The sequence below is a fragment of the Euleptes europaea genome, chromosome 1, assembly GCF_029931775.1.
Source record: "Euleptes europaea isolate rEulEur1 chromosome 1, rEulEur1.hap1, whole genome shotgun sequence".
Classification (NCBI taxonomy): domain Eukaryota; kingdom Metazoa; phylum Chordata; class Lepidosauria; order Squamata; family Sphaerodactylidae; genus Euleptes; species Euleptes europaea.
In genome coordinates this window covers 74,230,686-74,248,416 of record NC_079312.1, presented here as the reverse complement: position 1 = coordinate 74,248,416, position 17,731 = coordinate 74,230,686, and the positions used below count along the sequence as shown (strand labels likewise).

Genomic DNA, 17,731 nt, shown 5'->3' with positions numbered 1-17,731 from the left:
CTGACAGTTATGAGGCCCACCATTTGCCTCTTGGACCCATGCCCCTCCTGGCTGGTCAAGGCCCCTGGGAGAGATTATCAACATGTCCTTTGACACTGGGACCTTTTCAGTATGGCTTAAAAGAGGCAGTGGTGCATGCACTCTTAAAGAAATCATCATTAGACCCTAGGGATCTTGCCAACTACTGCTCAGTATTGAATTTTTCACACCTTGGAAGGTAGTTGAGAGAGCAGTGGCTGAACAACTTCAGATTTTTCTGGATGAAGCATTGATTCTAGACTCATATCAGTTGGGCTTCTGCCCTGGTCATGGGATGGAGACAGCTCTGGTTGTCCTCACAGACAATCTCCTTCGACAGCTGGATCATGGCAGATCAGGGCTGCTGATACTCTTAAATCTGTCGGCAGCCTTCAACATGGTCAATCACGATCATCTAGACCACCGCCTCACCAACATTGGGATCCGGGGTTCTGCCTTTCTATGGCTGCACTCCTTTCTCCAGGGTCAAGGAATGAGAGTGGCGCTTGGGGAAGAGGCATCGCAGTGGTGCCCTTTGGTGTGTGGGATTCCGCAAGGGGTGATCCTTTCCCCTATGTTGTTTAACATCTGTATGCACCCTCTCGCCCAGCTTGTCCGGAGTTTCGGGCTGAGGTGCCATCAGTACATTGATAACACCCAGCTTTATCTGTTCATGAACCATCATCCGGACTTTGCCCCAGACACACTGGCCAAGTGCTTGGAAGGTGTGGCTGAATGGCTGGAGCAAAGCTGGCTGAAACTGAATCCATCGAAGATGGAGGTCCTGTGGCTCAGCTGGGGTGGCTCCGGCGTCAGGTGCTGACTCCTGGCTCTTAATGGCGTGCAGTTGACACCTATGCCTGCAGTCAGGAGCCTGGGTGTGACCCTTCATGCCTCCTTGTCAATAGAGGCACAGGTCACAGCCATGGCCTCGACAGCTTTTTACCATTTCTGCCAGGCCCGGCAGTAAGTGCCTTACCTCTCCTGCCCTGACTTAGATTTGCTGATCCATGCAATGGCCACCTCCAGGATAGATTACTGCAACTTTATCTACCTAGGGCTGCCCCTGAGACTGACCCAGAAGCTCCAGTTGGTACAGAATGATACAACGAGGCTTCTTACGGAGACCTCACTGCGGGCACGCATTTCGCCAGTGTTCTATCATTTGCAGTGGCTCCACCTGGAGTATCAGATCAGATTTAAGGTGCTGGTTATGACCTTTAAAGCCTTATATGGTCTGCCGGACTATCTCTCCAGGGCCATGTCCGCACTTACCATTTGCAGCTCCGATTTCTGAGGGCTTTCCTTGCATGTTCCCACTTCATCTCACCCGAAGGATTCCGAGGACGTCTCCAGAACACAAGTCCTCTGCGTTAAGCGCATCCACTTATTCGTCGAATTAAAAAAATAAAACGTCTTCCACCTCCGGAGCCTTAAAGTGGGAACATGCAATGAGTATTAAATCCACTTCTTACTGCTAGCCCACTTCCTGCTGCCAGCGAATCCCCGCACTCCCCCCGCATCCCTTAGTAACGCTGACCAATCGCCGTCCTTGCTTGGAGCGCCGACTGGGCATGCGTGGGAGCGTGCTAGTCTGGGGATTATCAAATGCAGCGGAGAAAGGAGGCGCGGTGGGAACAAGAATTTAAAGGCGTTTTGGATACTTGCGTACTGGACGCGTGTAACTTGCGAGGTAAGTGGCTAGTGCGTTCACGGGCCTGGTATGTTCCCTGAAGAACTCTATGTTTATCTAAGACTAATTTGTTGGTGGTCCCAGTCCCAAAGAGTGTATGGCTGGCCTGGGCCTGGGCCTTTTCTGCCCTGACTCCTGTCTGGTGGAATGGCCTCTCCAATGTGACCAGGGCCCTGTGGGAACTTCTGCAGGGCCTGCAAGACAGAGCTATTCCACCTGGCTAGAGGGATATTTGGATAGAGAGTGAGACTTCATAGCACTAAATTATTCCCCCATTCAATAGTGCAGTCTCATACCACTATTAATTGTGGACAAAATTAGGCACATTGAAACATATGGCCACAGCAGAGCCTGCAGATAAATGAATCGCCCTAAGATAGAAGAAGGGGTGAGTAGGGAAGGGTAGGGAGGCCAACATTTATGGGAAAGGAACTGTAGCTGGCCTCAACCATTTTCCTGGCGGAATAGCTCTGTCTTGCAGGCCCCCATAATTTGCCATACTTTTTTTCCTACCTCTTTGGCTGCACGGTGAACAAGTTGTTTTTCAATTCATGAGATAGGGGTTCTGGTCCTTCTTCTGTTTAGTCATGCTATGATAGGTGCTGGCCAAAGGCATCTCACCATTCTAGCTGGCACTACTCAACTTTCTATTTTCTCCTTTCCTTCTCTGTGAACTATGGAGGGAGATGAGAGATGTGCATGAACTTCCTGTCCTCTGCATCCTCCTGTCAAAAAAGTAGCTGTTTGTAATTTGTGTGGCATAAGGGGATTTGAACCCTTATCATCATTTCTTTTAAACCTGGATTATTCAGAATATTGATACATCCTAAAACTGTTCATTTTTTAAAGCCATTTGGAACTAGCTATAATCAGGAATAGTCCACATTTCCATACATGGTGAAAGGAATAGAATAAAGATTGTCTTTCCTTCTCATGATGAATGGTAGCATTTTGTTAGTTCAATTCTACACAGTGAAGGAAAATTGTCTCCCCTTCAGTATCCATTTTGTAAGATACATACTCAAATTATAAAATGTATGTAGTCAACTCAGCCAATTAGTTAAAAACCAAACAGTTAATCAATAAAAAATTCTGACATGTGCATGATCCTTATTCCTAACTGAAGAAGTGTTCCTAGTGAAGAACATTTGTGAGATTAGTGGTATTATATCCTGCAAAAGTTTTGTCTGCCTCTGTAAATAAGAAAAGGTCTTCCACTTTTTTCTAACCATTGCTCAGGCTTAACATTACACATCTTATAAAACCCATCAAAGCTACAGTCTAGGATTGGTTCTGCTGGTGAATGGGAGAATAATCTGAGGATTGGAATCAATAGACTAAACCACTTACATGCTCATCTTGGCTGTAGGCACATCCTCCACTCATCTGTGATTACCATATGACATGGTAGACCCACTTCCCAATGAGAAGGCCATATGCTTACTTTCCCAAAAGCCTTTAGAGAGCATATTTATTAACTGGCTTTTTTTAAAAAAAGGGCTGATTTCAGTGCAAATAATCGGGTTTATACACGGCATGAGTTGGCAGAATACTCTATTTGGTCCTATATAAGGAAGGAAGAGATTTTCCCTCTCACTATGCATACCAGCCTCACAACAAGGAATCGTCAATAAAGAATATTGTCTCTGTACAGTGTAAAACCAAACTAGATAAAATTATACCTTCGAAATTAGATTAGACAAACACACAGAGAGAGAGAATGGCAGGGTGGTACGTGGGTCTTCTTCAGCCTTTCCAAACATGGGACTCAATGTTAACCACTAAATAGCAGCACCGGACCCATTGAGCTGCCAACAAGTGACACATTACAGGCAGATGATATCCAGAACATGGTCGGAACAGGAGAAACTAGAGTTATGACATCATCAGTATTAAGGCCAGATCCGAGGGCAGAACCCAAGAAATCCAAGGACAGAAAGCACGAGCTGAGCACCAGGAGGTATACCATAATGAGAAACAAGCAAGCACACGGGCATAAACAAAACATTAACAACAAAATATCTCTTGCCTGCTCCTCACCTATCACAGCCAGCTCCCACCAGCTACCCAAGGTTCCTTGCCCATATCTGCAGCACAGAGCCTCATAACCATCTGTGAAAGATCAATTTTCTCAGGGAGGTTGGATCTGCAGTGCAAAGCACTGGAGGCCTGACTGACAAGGATGAAGGTGACTGGGGTATGGAGGGTAGGGGAAAGAGAGATATAAGACAAGGGAGAGCTTTAATGGGCATGGGATTCATGTATACTAAGGATGCCAGCCACCTGGTGGGACCTGGGGATCCCCTAGAATTACAGTTCATCTCCAGACTACAGAGATCAGTTCCCCTGGTGAAAATGGATGCTTCTATGGCACTGTACCCCACTGAGGTCCCTGTCCTCCCCAGACTCCATCCCCAGATTTCAAGGAGGTTCCCAACCTGGATCTGGCAACCCCTACCCCACCCCCTGCTGGTGGCAAACGGGGACCGGGAAACCCTAATGTGCATGGAGCACTGGAGGACCCACTAATGGGTCCAGGCTTGCTGGGGGGGCAGACAGAGAAATAAGAAAAGGGAACGATTGCAGGCAGGGCAGATCTTTGAATCCATCAGTGTTAAAAATGAATTGCTCCCACTTCTGAGAGAGCTCATCTTGCTATTCTGCCACTCTTCTCAGCATGTATGCAATGAGGCAAGAGTCACAGTCTATTTATATGCACACTAGCACCATGTCCTTCCAAAATGCAGCTTTGTAGGGGCTTGAAACTCATCAGGTGGGGCTCCATGACCCACCCGAGGGTCCGGACCCATACGTTAAAGTCAACTGGCATGGAAGATATTGCAGTGTAGGAAGAAAAATAATTATCTAAGAAGAAGCAATGGTGAGTTCAGACCTTCCATTAAAACTGCTCTCTAATAACTTTCATTTGCAGATGAGCAAGCTTCCCTCTCCTTATAATCCTATATGAGAAAAGCACACAGGAGACTTGCAGACCAATTTAACCAGGGTTCTCTGACAAGAAAATACAAATTTTGCTCTAAGGAAATCCAAATCAGCCATAGAAATAAATTATGTAAGTTAAAAAATTAGGATACATATGTTTCTGTTGCATAATTCTGCTTATGATGTTCAAAGGAAAAGAGATAATGCAGAGCAATGAAGTCCAGTCACTACAGATCCATCTCCCTTACCTCACCCTGGTTGCTGTGATTTCCCCTGACACTGCCCACAAGAGTTAAACCCATATCAAATGGATTACAATCTTGCTGAAATTGGCAGGATTGTAACTCCCAAATTCTGCACCAAGATAGTAAAATTGCAGAAAATACACAGAAGAATTCATTTAATATCCCATGAGGTGTCATTTTAGCAAGGTGAAGGCTACCCCTTCACCAAGTACACAACACGCACACTCAAATCTACATCACTACATAGAAAGCTGATTGTGTTTTCGCACATGAATTAAGTCAAGACTCCTACTTTCCAGCTCAGTACTGAGACTCTCTTGTGAACTTTATGAAATAGTCACATAGCATTCCTAGATGAAAATGGCTGATGGAAACATTATTTAAGCAATGACAGCCAATGCAGATTCGAAGCAGCAGGTACAGAATTAACGAGTGCCTCACAGAAGAGCACAAGATATCTTCAGACTATAAATATTGCAAGAGACAACCTATATTGATCTTAGGTACAAATTCACCAAGATGAGCAACAGTCACTTATATTTAAAGTAAATTTTGTAAAATTACCTCATAAGTCTTTAGAAAACACTGAGGTTTTCTATTTAAGTACACATGATAGATTGCAGAACACTACTTGCATGCAGCAATGTGCTATTTCAGAATGGATACCTTAACAGAGAAGAGGATAGATTGGTATCACACTGCCTGTGCATGCTTATTCAATTTTAGGCAGATATGCAGTTCCTTCTGTTCATGTTGAGTTCACTCTATCTCTGAGGGTTCAGGAATACCACCATTCCTTGGTAAGAAATGTAATACGACTGGTTTGGTCATCACTATCGTATAACATTAAAAAGCTCACAGATTTACTAATGATGGCTTCACTGGTTTTAAGTATTTACCTACCAAATCCACTAGGAAAGAGAAAGTCTGGTGCACTCAGTGAAGCTGTAGTACACACCTACCTGGCCTCAGGCTCACAGTCCTATAACTCTCTCAGGCTTCGAGGCCTTGAATAATTAAATGTGGTTTCCTCTACCTTACTACATAAAGGTAAAGATAAAGGTCCCCTGTGCAAGCACCGGGTCATTCCTGACCCATGGGGAGACGTCACATCTCGACGTTTTCTAGGCAGACTTTGTTTTGCGGGGTGGTTTGCCAGTGCCTTCCCCAGTCATCTTCCCTTTACCCCCAGCAAGCTGGGTACTCATTTGACCGACCTCGGAAGGATGGAAGGCTGAGTCAACCTTGAGCCGGCTACCTGAAACTGACTTCTGTCAGGATCAAACTCAGGTCGTGAGCAGAGCTTTTGACTGCAGTACTGCAGCTTAACACTCTGCGCCACGGGGCTCCTACCTTACTACATAGGGTAATACATAGTACTACATAGGGTTTTCCCTTGCAGTGAAATGAAACACTTTCCCAAAGAAAAAGAGAAACCGCTTTACCCCTCCCAATATAAAAGCATAGGATTCTATCTTGAACTTGGCAAATGCAGTACAGAGAGAAAACACACCGGATACTATAATTCAAATGAGACAACATGATATTTTGGCTTGTCTTCATCTGCAGAGTTCATTTTACAGCAATAAAAAAGCTTTGCAAAAACTCATAATCCAGAATTTTGGCTGAACATCTGACACCTGTCAGAACAGCACAGAAAGGACCATTTGGCTTCTTACTGTAACATTCTCACATCAATCTTTTCATGAACTGGGTACTCTTGCTACAGTGTTATCCCTTCTACAGGGCAATATTCTTTTCCATGAGATGAAAAAAGACACTGTTACATAAAACTGATCTGACTTAGAAAATCAGCTGCAAGTCTTCGGTTTCTCCAAACAGGCTGTGGTAAGCCCAGGTTCTTTAAAATTAGTAGCTCTTAAAAAAAATTATATGTATAGATTTATACAGCTAAATGTATTTGTACCACATGAAGTTTTCTATGAAAAAAGAAGACATGAGAAAGCAATATTACTAATTCTTTCACACAATTGCCCTGATTTTATAAACTGCCCAGAGGGCAGAAATATGACAGTTTTCAAAGCTCGCTATTATTAGCAGAAGTTCTTGGATCCAACATAATATACTAAAAGAAACCCATAGTAAGAGACTCATTTCATTTATTTGAATGCACACACTGTCCTGATTTCTTCACTAAGTACAATGGAGGGATTTGTTTTATTTGGGAAGGCTGGAGTACTGAATATGATATATTAGATGAGTGATACTCATACACCAAGTAAAATTCTTGATGGCAGTAATATTTAGGAAATGGGTTCTGTAGTGATGACATCAGGATCATGGAAGAATATTCCTCTCAGGTTGGTTGTGGACTCTAGGGATTTTGCTTCACATAGCTATGTTGAAATGGTATACCAAGGCAGACTGAAGATGCTTTAAATATATGCACAAAATGTGCTCCCAAGTCTCGAGATCTATTTATTGGACTCCTTAAATCTGGTATTCTGCAAACCCTTCTCTCCATGAATGCACCCATTTATAGATATGCGTGTACAAATTCTTATCTTCTAGAAAACAAGACACACACACTTTGAGAGTAACAGTGCCATCCTTAGCAAAGCTACTCAGAATCCTACTCAAGTCTATTCAGTGGGGCGTTCTTCCAGGAAAGTGTTCTGAGGATTTTACTACTAATCTACCAGAGATGGAATGTGCACACTCCTGATTGGCAGAATGTACAGGAGCAGCCTGGATTTCTTCTTTATCATAGCACCAATAGTTGTATGTATATTTTCCATATACTCAGTATATTTACTATGAAAGTGTAAAGTTTCCAGGATATGTTCTGAAAGCAACCTTGCTGAAACTAAGCAGATCTGGGTCTGGCCAACACACCCTCTCCCCATCTATGTCTCCTTGAATTCCATGGAAGCAAAGCAGGATATAAATCTAATGTAGACCTGCAACTCAACTGTGAAGGCAATATGTAAGCTGGAAACTCTAAAAATCACACAAATACTGGTGGTATGGACTGTGCCTTAAATCCAGAGAATTGTGGAGTTTTCATGACCATAGAAGTACAAATAAATTGTCAGATGATCATGGAAGTAGTCATATATTATATGGCATTTAACTCTGGGTTTTTTTTTTGCTGTAAAGTCACAGCTGACTTACGGCGACCTCATTGGGTTTTCAAGGCAAGAGACGTTCATAGGTGGTTTGCTATTGCCTACCTCCATGTCACGCCCCTGGTATTCCTTGGAGGTCTCCCATCCAAATACTTGTCAGGGTCAGGGCTGAGAGTGTGTGACTGGCCCAAGGTCACCCAGCAAGTTTCCATGGCAGAGTGGAGATTCGAACCAAGGTTTCCCAGATCCTAGTCAGACACCATGCTGGATATATTATAAACGTGCAAGATCTTGCCTCATTGGGTCAGTGCTGGCCTAGACAGTCTTCATGTAGTCCCTTCCAGGGCAAGAGTCTATGACATGCATTTTTGTGTTTTTATTAAAGTTCCCTTAAAAGGAACAAGTGGTCCACCTAGCACTATCATTCCAGAAACCAACATTTTAAAACAAGAATATTCCCACAAGGGAATTCATAGCTACTTAATAAGCACAAATAGTTTTAAAGCAGTTGAAATATTATACTTCACTTGGCACAAGAAATCTTTTCTGATATGGGAGGGTGTTTCGAGCCCGTGACAAGGGTAGCATTAATGGAAAGTGGACCCCATTCAACTTGATGGACCACAAATTGCCTAAAGCACTTTAAACTATCAAAACACATTTTTCTAAGTTTTGATTTTGCTGTGAAGCTCAGTACAGCACTGCTCTTCATCTTATTTCTCTGCAAGCACCATCCATTTTGACTGAAGTTTATCCTTCTCCACTCCCCTTGCTCTTATCAAACTTCTTGCAGCAGACAGTGACAATGAGAAGGTTCAGATTACTAAAGCCTTGTTACTTTCATTAAATGTACTGTAAAGTGTTTTCTATCACATGCTGTCATGTAGTGCTATCAACAATTAAAGACAGACAACACACACAAGGTAAGTGAATGCATGATGCATTATCATCGGGTGTCTCTTAAGCACAACAATATCCTAGATCTGAAAACAAACCAAAAAAAGCACAATGGATATTATACTCTCATTTGAGGCAAGACGGGTAGCAACCTGAGCAATGGCCTATTCAGTTGTGGCACCAAAGATGTAGAATTCCCTCCCCAGGGAGAATAGTCTAGATATGTTTTCCTCTACCTCTGCCAGCATGGGAAGACTTTTTGGTTCAGTTAACTACTTTTTTGTTTCATTTGGTGTTCTTTTATTCACCCTTCTTTCTGTTTATATATAAACACAAACATACACAAACATGTACATATACAAAAATTGATTTTTTAATGTTTTCAACTGTTTGCTATCCTGAGGGCCCAACTTAGATGGAAATGTGCCAGTGTGCATGACCTTTGCATTTGCTCAGGTGATGAAAGCAAAATGGAGAATCTTTACCATGTGGAATCTGCCTTACTATAGTGCTTGGGACTCACTTGAAAAGTAACTCCACATTGCTTTCCCCTTCCCCAACATAAAATGCAGGAATCCCACATCAGTTGACACTGAACAAGTTTTCATTTTATTTTTCATATTTGGCTTTCATAAATAAATATCATTACAGGATATAGCACCACAGGACTTATTTCATGATCATTTTGCATATTACGCAGAGCCAAACCCAAAGTTGCCATGAGGCATCCCAGAGCTACCTCTTCACAGCTCACCTGGTTTCTCCTTTTCCCTCTTGGCCTCATAACCAATCTGCTAGAGCACAAGTGTCAAACTCATTTGTTAAAAGGCCCGGATATGACATAAATGTCACTTGGTCAGGCTGGACCATATGTACTATAAAATTTAATCTAGAACACAAATAACCACACGTAGGCCAGTAATCACACAAGGTATCTAATAACTGTCTCTATACTTTTACTTCATATATGTTGCATTTTACTTCATATATGTTGCATTTTAATATCTACTTAAATACTAAAAACCATGTGTACAAAACACTTAAATCTCTTATCTTATATAAACTACACAAAGACTTAGTCTTTGTGTATGTAGCAAGTCGCAAATTATTTAACATGCTTTGATAATTGACACCTCATGCTCTGAACTACTGCATCAAAATCCAGCGTCAAAGTTTGTGCTGTAGCAACTTTGAGTATGCTGTTCAGGTGTGTCTCTGTAAGCTGAGAAGGTACTTTTGTTTTTATAATATTCATTACAGAAAAGACCTGTTTACACAAATATGTTGTCCCAAACAGAGACACATTTTTAGCAGAAAAAGCCTTAAGTTGAGGGTAATTCAGATCCCAAAATTGGTAAAATTTGCAAATGCCAACTTCAGAATATTTATCTTTCAGCACAGCATCACACTGCAACCGACAGTTGCTTGTGAATAAAACCAGCTGTTCTACTTGTGAGCAAGAGCAGCACACCTCCAAGCCCCATTTTGTGCAAACCCCCCCCCCACACACACACACACACACAGAGTTCTCTCTGAAAGAGGCAGGCAGCAACAGGAGCTTCCTCCCTGCCAGAACCAACAGTTGCTGCCTGGAGCAAGCCCTACTCTTGCTCAACTGTTCTACTCACAAGCAAGAGCAGCAGTTCTACTCTACTCTCAAGTATCCTTGCTGCAGCCCTAGATGCCTCCGCCAGTAACTAGAAACAAGGAAACCCTGCCACCCTCATCTGCAACTTACCCTCTTTCAAGAACTGAAGCACCTCTTGTCCTGGGAAACCAAGCTCCAGGTGGGATAAAAGAAGGCCCCACTGCCCATGTTGTAAAGGAGAGTACAGTTTGGTGTGCTTTCCTTTTAAAAGCAGGCTGCAAACCAGAGGGAAGTCTCTGTCTCTGCCAACAGCAAGCCTGCATTACTCCCCCCCCCCCCCAGGTGGCACAAGGTCATTTTGTATTGGCCAGATGGATTTTGAGCAAATAGCCTCAGCCACTAAAAAATAAGCTGAGTTATCCTGCACCCCAGCAGCCTCCAGCCTTTCCCCCAGGTCCTTTAGGGGAAATGCAATCACATCCAGAATAGGAGATACCTCAATACCCATATCAGTCCTTTTACTTGGGATGCCAGGCTACTGCCTGGCACATCTGGGAGGATTTGGAGGACAGCGTTATGGTGTGCCCACACCATTTGCTCCCCACTGGCATTTTGGAATGGCTGGCAATGGAGGATATCCAAGAGATCTCCCAAAATACCAGAAAACCAGGCATCCCCTCCTTTCACCCACCAGTAGCACCTCCATCTTGTCAAGATTATGCTTTAGGATGCCCTCAAATTTAGAAGTGAGTTCCACATTAAAGTGTCTGAGAGCCATTGGTGTATGGACATGCAAGTCTAACTCACTGGAGATGGAAAAGATAAATCCTTACATAGCCATCTTGCCCTTGGTAAGCCATTTTGATAGATGCTGAACACTGTAGAAGAAATTGCCTTTTCAGTCTCATCTGACAGAATTGGGGTTAGTGCTATATTATGAGGACAGCTGTGTGAGAAATTAAAAATGAAGACAAACTAGACTGTTGTTGGAAATATTAAAGATTTTGCCAGTAGCACTTCATTAAAAACAATATATACATTGGTATGCTGATCAATGTTACTTCTGTATTGATTTCATTTTCTGAATGAGATAGTCGTATCTAAAATAAAATTGGATACAAGCTAAAGGAGATTTAATAAAAAGCTGAAATACTGCAAGGTATTTTTTACTGTCTACCTTTTCGTGTTTGGGCCCATAACTGCCAAGCTTTTCAACAAGTAGATATGATGATAGCTTTTAGTGGACCATCTTCAGTTGATAAGAGTTTGCAACCTTTCAGGTTTCCACAAAATGATCCTTCAGGCAGAGCCAAGATTCTCACAGATAATACTGGTAACAGTCTCAAAGAGCTGCAGGAAGGACATGCCTTTATTAAATGCAAAGTCTTTCCAAATGCTGCTCAGTACATTGGGCAGGCACACATTCTGTGTCAGACAGTCAGCTATGAATGCCCAGCGATCATATTGTTCCAGCCCTTCAGACTATCCAAAAAAAGCGGTTCTAGTAGGGTTGCCAACCTCCAAGTACTAGCTGGAGTTCTCCTGCTGTTACAACTGATCTCCAGCCAACAGAGATCAGTTCACCTGAAGAAAATGGCTGCTTTGGCAATTGTAATATCTGGCATTGAAGTCCCTCCCCTCCCCAAACCCCACCCTCCTCAGGCTCCGCCCAAAAAACTCCCGACAGTGGTGAAGAGGGACCTGGCAACTCTAGGTGCAAGCCATTCCATTTCCCTATGCCCTGTTGAGAAAGGCCGTCTGCACAAACACAGGAGAAGGTATGGAGAGGGTTTCTCTATTAACAGGAAGATAAACAAACAATAACTTAAGAAGAAAATAAAAGGAATGACAAACAAGAATGTTTAAAGATGACTCTAGACTTGGTGTTCATGGTCACCGCAGTGTTCCCCATTCACTTAAATGTGTCAGGCCATGGCATATCTGATAACAAACTCCTTGCCATTTTGAATTTGGGTACCTGAAACCACTGCCCATTTTTGGGGTAGTGATAACTACCATGCTTCTCAGAGGAATGAGTATCTATGACTGAGCTAGGAACTGAACCAACACAGCAAACACACCATGCTGCCAGACAACAGGATTAACTAACCAACTCTCACATTTACGGATAACAGAAGAAACGATTTCTTCGCCATAATAAGAGAAACAGCTCCCTAGCCTTTGGAAAATGATACAATTTATTTCAACTTAAAAGATAAACAACCTTCCTGTTCTACAGAACAAGGCATAAGCTTGCTTTGATTAAAGGTTACAATACTGGTATAAATTTATACTTGTTGCATCTGGTGAAGTGGGGTTTATCCCATTTATTGTTTAATCTTCTAGGTTCCACAGACTTCTTCATTTGTTCACTACTATAGATGAACACACCTCTGGAATATATATTTGAATTATGTCACACTAGTTCCATTACATTACTTCCTATTAATGGTTCACAGAACTTTGAGGACAGGACAGCGACTTCCCTAAATCACCAAATCTTACACTAGATATTTTTTCATTATAAAAAATCTACATGGTATTAAGCAGAGGGTGATGATATACCTCCACAAGATCCTGCTTCTATTCAGTACCAGTTAGCCTATGCCTAAAAGTATTTAAAATAAAATAAAAATCAGCACTGAGGAACAAAGCCCTTAATCCCATTTTTGTACACAGGCATACCCACTCACAAAAAGAAACTTGTCAATCAAATAGATACCACCCAACATGCCTGACAGAATGGGCCTGTTCCAATCTGGGATTTTGATTTTTTTTTTAATCTCAATGAGAAATTCTACATTAGAAAACAGGCTGAGCCAAGCCTTCCTTAGCTCAGCTTAAGATGATTAAAACCATGCTACCCAGGAAAAGAGAGATAATATGAAACACCAGAGGTTTTACCAGGGTACAAAACGAGGGAACTGATTTGCAAAACCACAGCGAACAATTTAAATCATATCTGAGTTTCAGCTACCCAATTGCAAATACTGAAATCATTCTGCATGCTGCAGGCAAGAGGGCCTGCTGTAATAGAAACAGCTCTAAAACTGTAAGACAAAGCCATATACATAAGGAATACGTACATTCATCATATGTATATCACACACATACATCACATCCATAAAGGAAGAGAAGGAAGCAATTCAGCAAGAACAATTTCAAAAGTAAGAGTGTTTCTAATCAAACAACACTGCTTTTAGATGATGCAGTATCCATCAAATATTCCTTTAAAAACCCCTCTGTGGTTTATCCCCTAAACCCCATTGCCAACTGTAATGCTCGAAGTACACGTAACTGCATTTTCCCCATATTATCCCAATGTGCCATCCTTGTCTCTCTTTTCATTTGCTTCCTCCATTGCGTAGTTTAGACTGTAATCTTGTTGAGACCAGGGAACATCTATATTTTTCTAAGAAACGGTAAAGCACCATCTACATTGATGGTGCTATATAAATAAACCAATGCATGCATACAATAAAAAGCATTGTATCAAGTAATGCAAAAACATTTCATATTTGGAAGCACTTTGAGAATCTTATTTTGTAATTCTGACAAAGAAATTATTCAAAAATTTTCATTGTGACCTACTTCAATAGTATGAATTTGTTTACTAAATCAAGGGTGGTTTAAATTAGGCTGGTAATGCAAAGGAATTCAGATGGGATTGTGTTTTCCTTCTTCTGTAGTATTTCTACTGTTAAGTATTAAATTGTACATTGATGTGAGCCCAGGAGAGCATTATGTTGCACATTAGCTCACATGTTAAAGGGCACTAGCCAATAGCCATACATCAACTTCCAATAACCAGTAATGCCTCCTCTTTTCTATATTCTCTTCTATTTGTTTTCAGCTGCAATATCAGTTGAAATACATTCATATGCACCCAAGTTATGCAGTCCATTACGATTACACCCTCCTCCACCATCACTACCTCACATAAAATATCCCCTTCCCTACTTGACCAATCTTCTACTGAATTGTACCACACTCTGATAATCAGCCACTTCAACAAGTGTTTTTGAAGCTTCAGAATACAGGATCAGGCCCATGGTAGTAAAACTACTGTCACTACTAAACAAGAGGTAATAAAAATACATATTACAACATGTTTTTCAACAGTTTAACTTAGCAAGATTTACACTGAAATTTGTACAACAGGTCTTGTAACGCGTCCACTATTTTTGTCTGTGAGATTGATGATGTTTATAACTTGTACACCAGCCTACACACTCTCTGTATTGTATTTTCAATTTTGGATATTTACAAGTACAATAAAATATTTCCCTTCGAAGTTGAAAGTGTTGTTATAAATTCAGTATCTGGGAAATACTGAAACAGGAACTGGGGTGATTTCTGTTATTCATACAGAGAGACTAGGCACTTCTATGGGACTGCTTGCTTGAGTAAGGATTACTCATGCACACAAGAAGACTGCAAGATCAAACTCTAAACATTTAGCACTGAACAAGTGTAAGCATTTTGTCTACCTCACCCCAGGCAGAAACCTTGTGAACTTTATATCCCAGAGGAATCTGCATTAATTTTTGCCAGCAAAAGAGCCCAGGAGCTCTGACCGACAGCTCAGTCTCAGAGGTCAATAGCATGTGAAGGCTCAGAAGGATAGATGCAACATTGCACCGCAGATCTGGAAGAGTCTATGTGTTGTAGTAGGTAAAATAATAATAATAATAAAGGAAACTTTTTTGGGGGGAGGCCAACAAGGTCTGCATATCATCACATTTGACTACAATGTTTCCAAAGAAGGGCTAAAAAATGGTCTGTGGGGAGCCCACACTGCATCCTGAGATGAGTTTATGAGCATGCATTCAATGACAGGTATGTCCTTCAGCAGGTCACATACATTTAAAATCTTGTGTGTAATCGCACCATTAAGTACATTTATCATACAACAAGGGATTGGCAGTAAACTAAGTCCTCTGTGGAGTTTGAATCCAATATATTGCAACAAAATACCAACCAGAAGCAAAGGTCAACATTACTAATATTGACTCAAGTAATCGAGACATTTCCACATTTGAAGAAGCAGATGTCAAAGGCACACTGCCAAACTTAATGTGAAATAACAAAAATATTGCAGATTTGTGCATCTCACACAGTTACCATGTATCAGAAATATTTAAGGGAAGAGATTTTGAATTTGTGTGGCATTAACAAGAATCTCCCTAACAGCAAACAGTTTGCTACTGAAAGACATTTGGCATATTGCCTTTCAACCCCCCCCCCCATCTCATAAGATGCTTTCTAAGCTTCTGTCTCAGCAGACTGGAATCAATGTGTGCCAGTTCAAGCATCACAATGATAATGATGATGATAATAATAAAGCATCCTTGGATAGCCTGTAGCTGTACAACTTCTAATGCAATCTTCGTTTGTCCTAGGATTTCACCAGCTATCCCTTCATTGCCAAGATTGTGTGGGTGCACCTGTAAGCCATAAAAACAATAGCTGCTTCTCTCTTGGCTGAAATTTAAAATTTCAGCATTTCCTTCACCTAGAAATCGATCTGTTTCTGAACTTCAGGCGGTCCTTATTCCACTTCTACAAATGGTGCATTCACACACCTTTCAGCAAAAAGGGGAAGGAATGAGAGCGAAGGTGGCCACGAAGCCACATGAAACAAGAGTTTAAAAATAGAAACTTGCTGGGGTACTGACAACTGCCAATCAATAAGGTGGCAAATCAATAGGGTGGCCAAATTAAACATGCTCTTCCCCACTTCGCCATATTTCAAAACTTTGAAAGTTTCCCAGTGAACTTACTCCCATGATTAATATAATTAATATATTTTCTTATAGGTCTTTACAAAAAAATAAAAATAAAATAAAAAAAATAAAATAAATAAAATAGGGGTCTCGCTGCAGCAATTACATAAAGGCTCCTAAGGTCCGTTGTTTCAAAATGTGAAGAGAAGGCAATAAAGCATGTCTGAATGCCACTCGGCACGAGAACGCTGACAACTTCATCCCACCGCTTGGGCAAGGAGCATCAGTTGGGTACCACGGGGATCCACGGCGGCACCTCGGGCGGACTCAACAGCGGCGTCGCGCGTTCCTCGGAGCAGACTTGCCGGTGGGGAGGACGGGAGCCGGGGGGGGGGGCGTGAGGCCGAACCTCCCAGCCAGGTCACGTCCCCTCCCCCGGGCCCCCCTCAGCCCCGTCCACCGGGGTCGCGAGGAGCCTCGCAGGAGGTCTCCGGAGAGGCGGCCACCAGCGCCGGCCACCCGCCGCAGCCCGACCCAAGTTGCGCGGAGAGGAGAGGAGAGGAGAGGAGAGCGCCGGCCGGGCAGCCCCAGGCTGCACTCCCCGGCTGCCTGCCCTGGAAGGCGGCGCGCGCGAGAGAGACGGCGGGGGGGGGGGGGAGCTCTTACTTACGTGTACTGCTGGGGAAAGCTGAAGCCGTCGGCGGCGGGAGCCGAGAGGACGAGGCACAGCACTATTTGGCCGCACAGAGCCGGGACGAGGCAAGACGCGCCGCAGGTCTGAGCCGAGATCGCCATTTTTCCATTAAAAATTCAGCGGCGGCGGCGGCACCAACTCGCGCGCGCTCGCTCCCTCTCCCCGCTGGTGGCGCGGGGCTCTGGAGGCGTCCCCTTCTCGGGCTGGGATCCTGAAATGGGTTCGGGGGGCGGGGGGGGGAGAGAGAGGATGTGGCCGGCGCCGGCGGGTATCCCCCGGCTACTCCAGAGAAGCCGGTCAGCTGAGCAAGCGGCGGCAGGCGCTCCGCCCGCACCAAAATGCCACGAGTGGGGCAGTTCTCAGGCGGCGGAGGCTGGGCTCCCTGCGCAGCCGGGCAGGTTGCTGCTGCTGCTGCTCGCTCCGGCCCTCACGCGGCGGGCACTGAGCGAATACAAACTGCTGCTTCCCCTCAAATAGGCGGCCCACCTGCCCAGCCTCCTCCCCTCGCCTCCCTCCCCCTGCTCCTCCTCCTCCCCCCGTCCCTCGCCTTTCCTCCCTCTGCTCGGAACGTTCGCCATCCTCGGCAGCCGCCACGGCGCATGCTCGCCGGGCGGACGGGCGCTCTGGCTTCGCTGGACCCGGGCTGCGATGGGCCCGGGCGGCCGGGCTTGGCGCGCGCGCGGCCCTCGCGCCTTTCTTAAAGAGCCGGCGACCACCCCGCCCGGACGGCTGCGCAACGCAGCCGGGCCGGTCACGCGGAGGGGGCTGCGGGTAAGCCCTGACCCCCTCCGGCGAACTCACTCCCCCACGCGCAGGGCCAAATGCCTTGGGTTGGCCG

General features: G+C 43.7%; 1 protein-coding gene across 1 annotated transcript in view; it reads right to left on the bottom strand.

Annotated features, from left to right (window-relative positions):
* The window catches only part of CACNA2D2 (calcium voltage-gated channel auxiliary subunit alpha2delta 2), a 720,324-nt gene extending 703,307 nt beyond the window's left edge, over positions 1-17,017 (bottom strand). The window contains exon 1 of the mRNA XM_056867097.1: positions 16,870-17,017. Coding sequence (XP_056723075.1) covers positions 16,870-16,994 — 125 coding nt within the window. The 5' untranslated portion in view covers positions 16,995-17,017. The remainder of the gene's footprint in view (positions 1-16,869) is intronic.
* Positions 17,018-17,731: the final 714 nt, after the last annotated feature.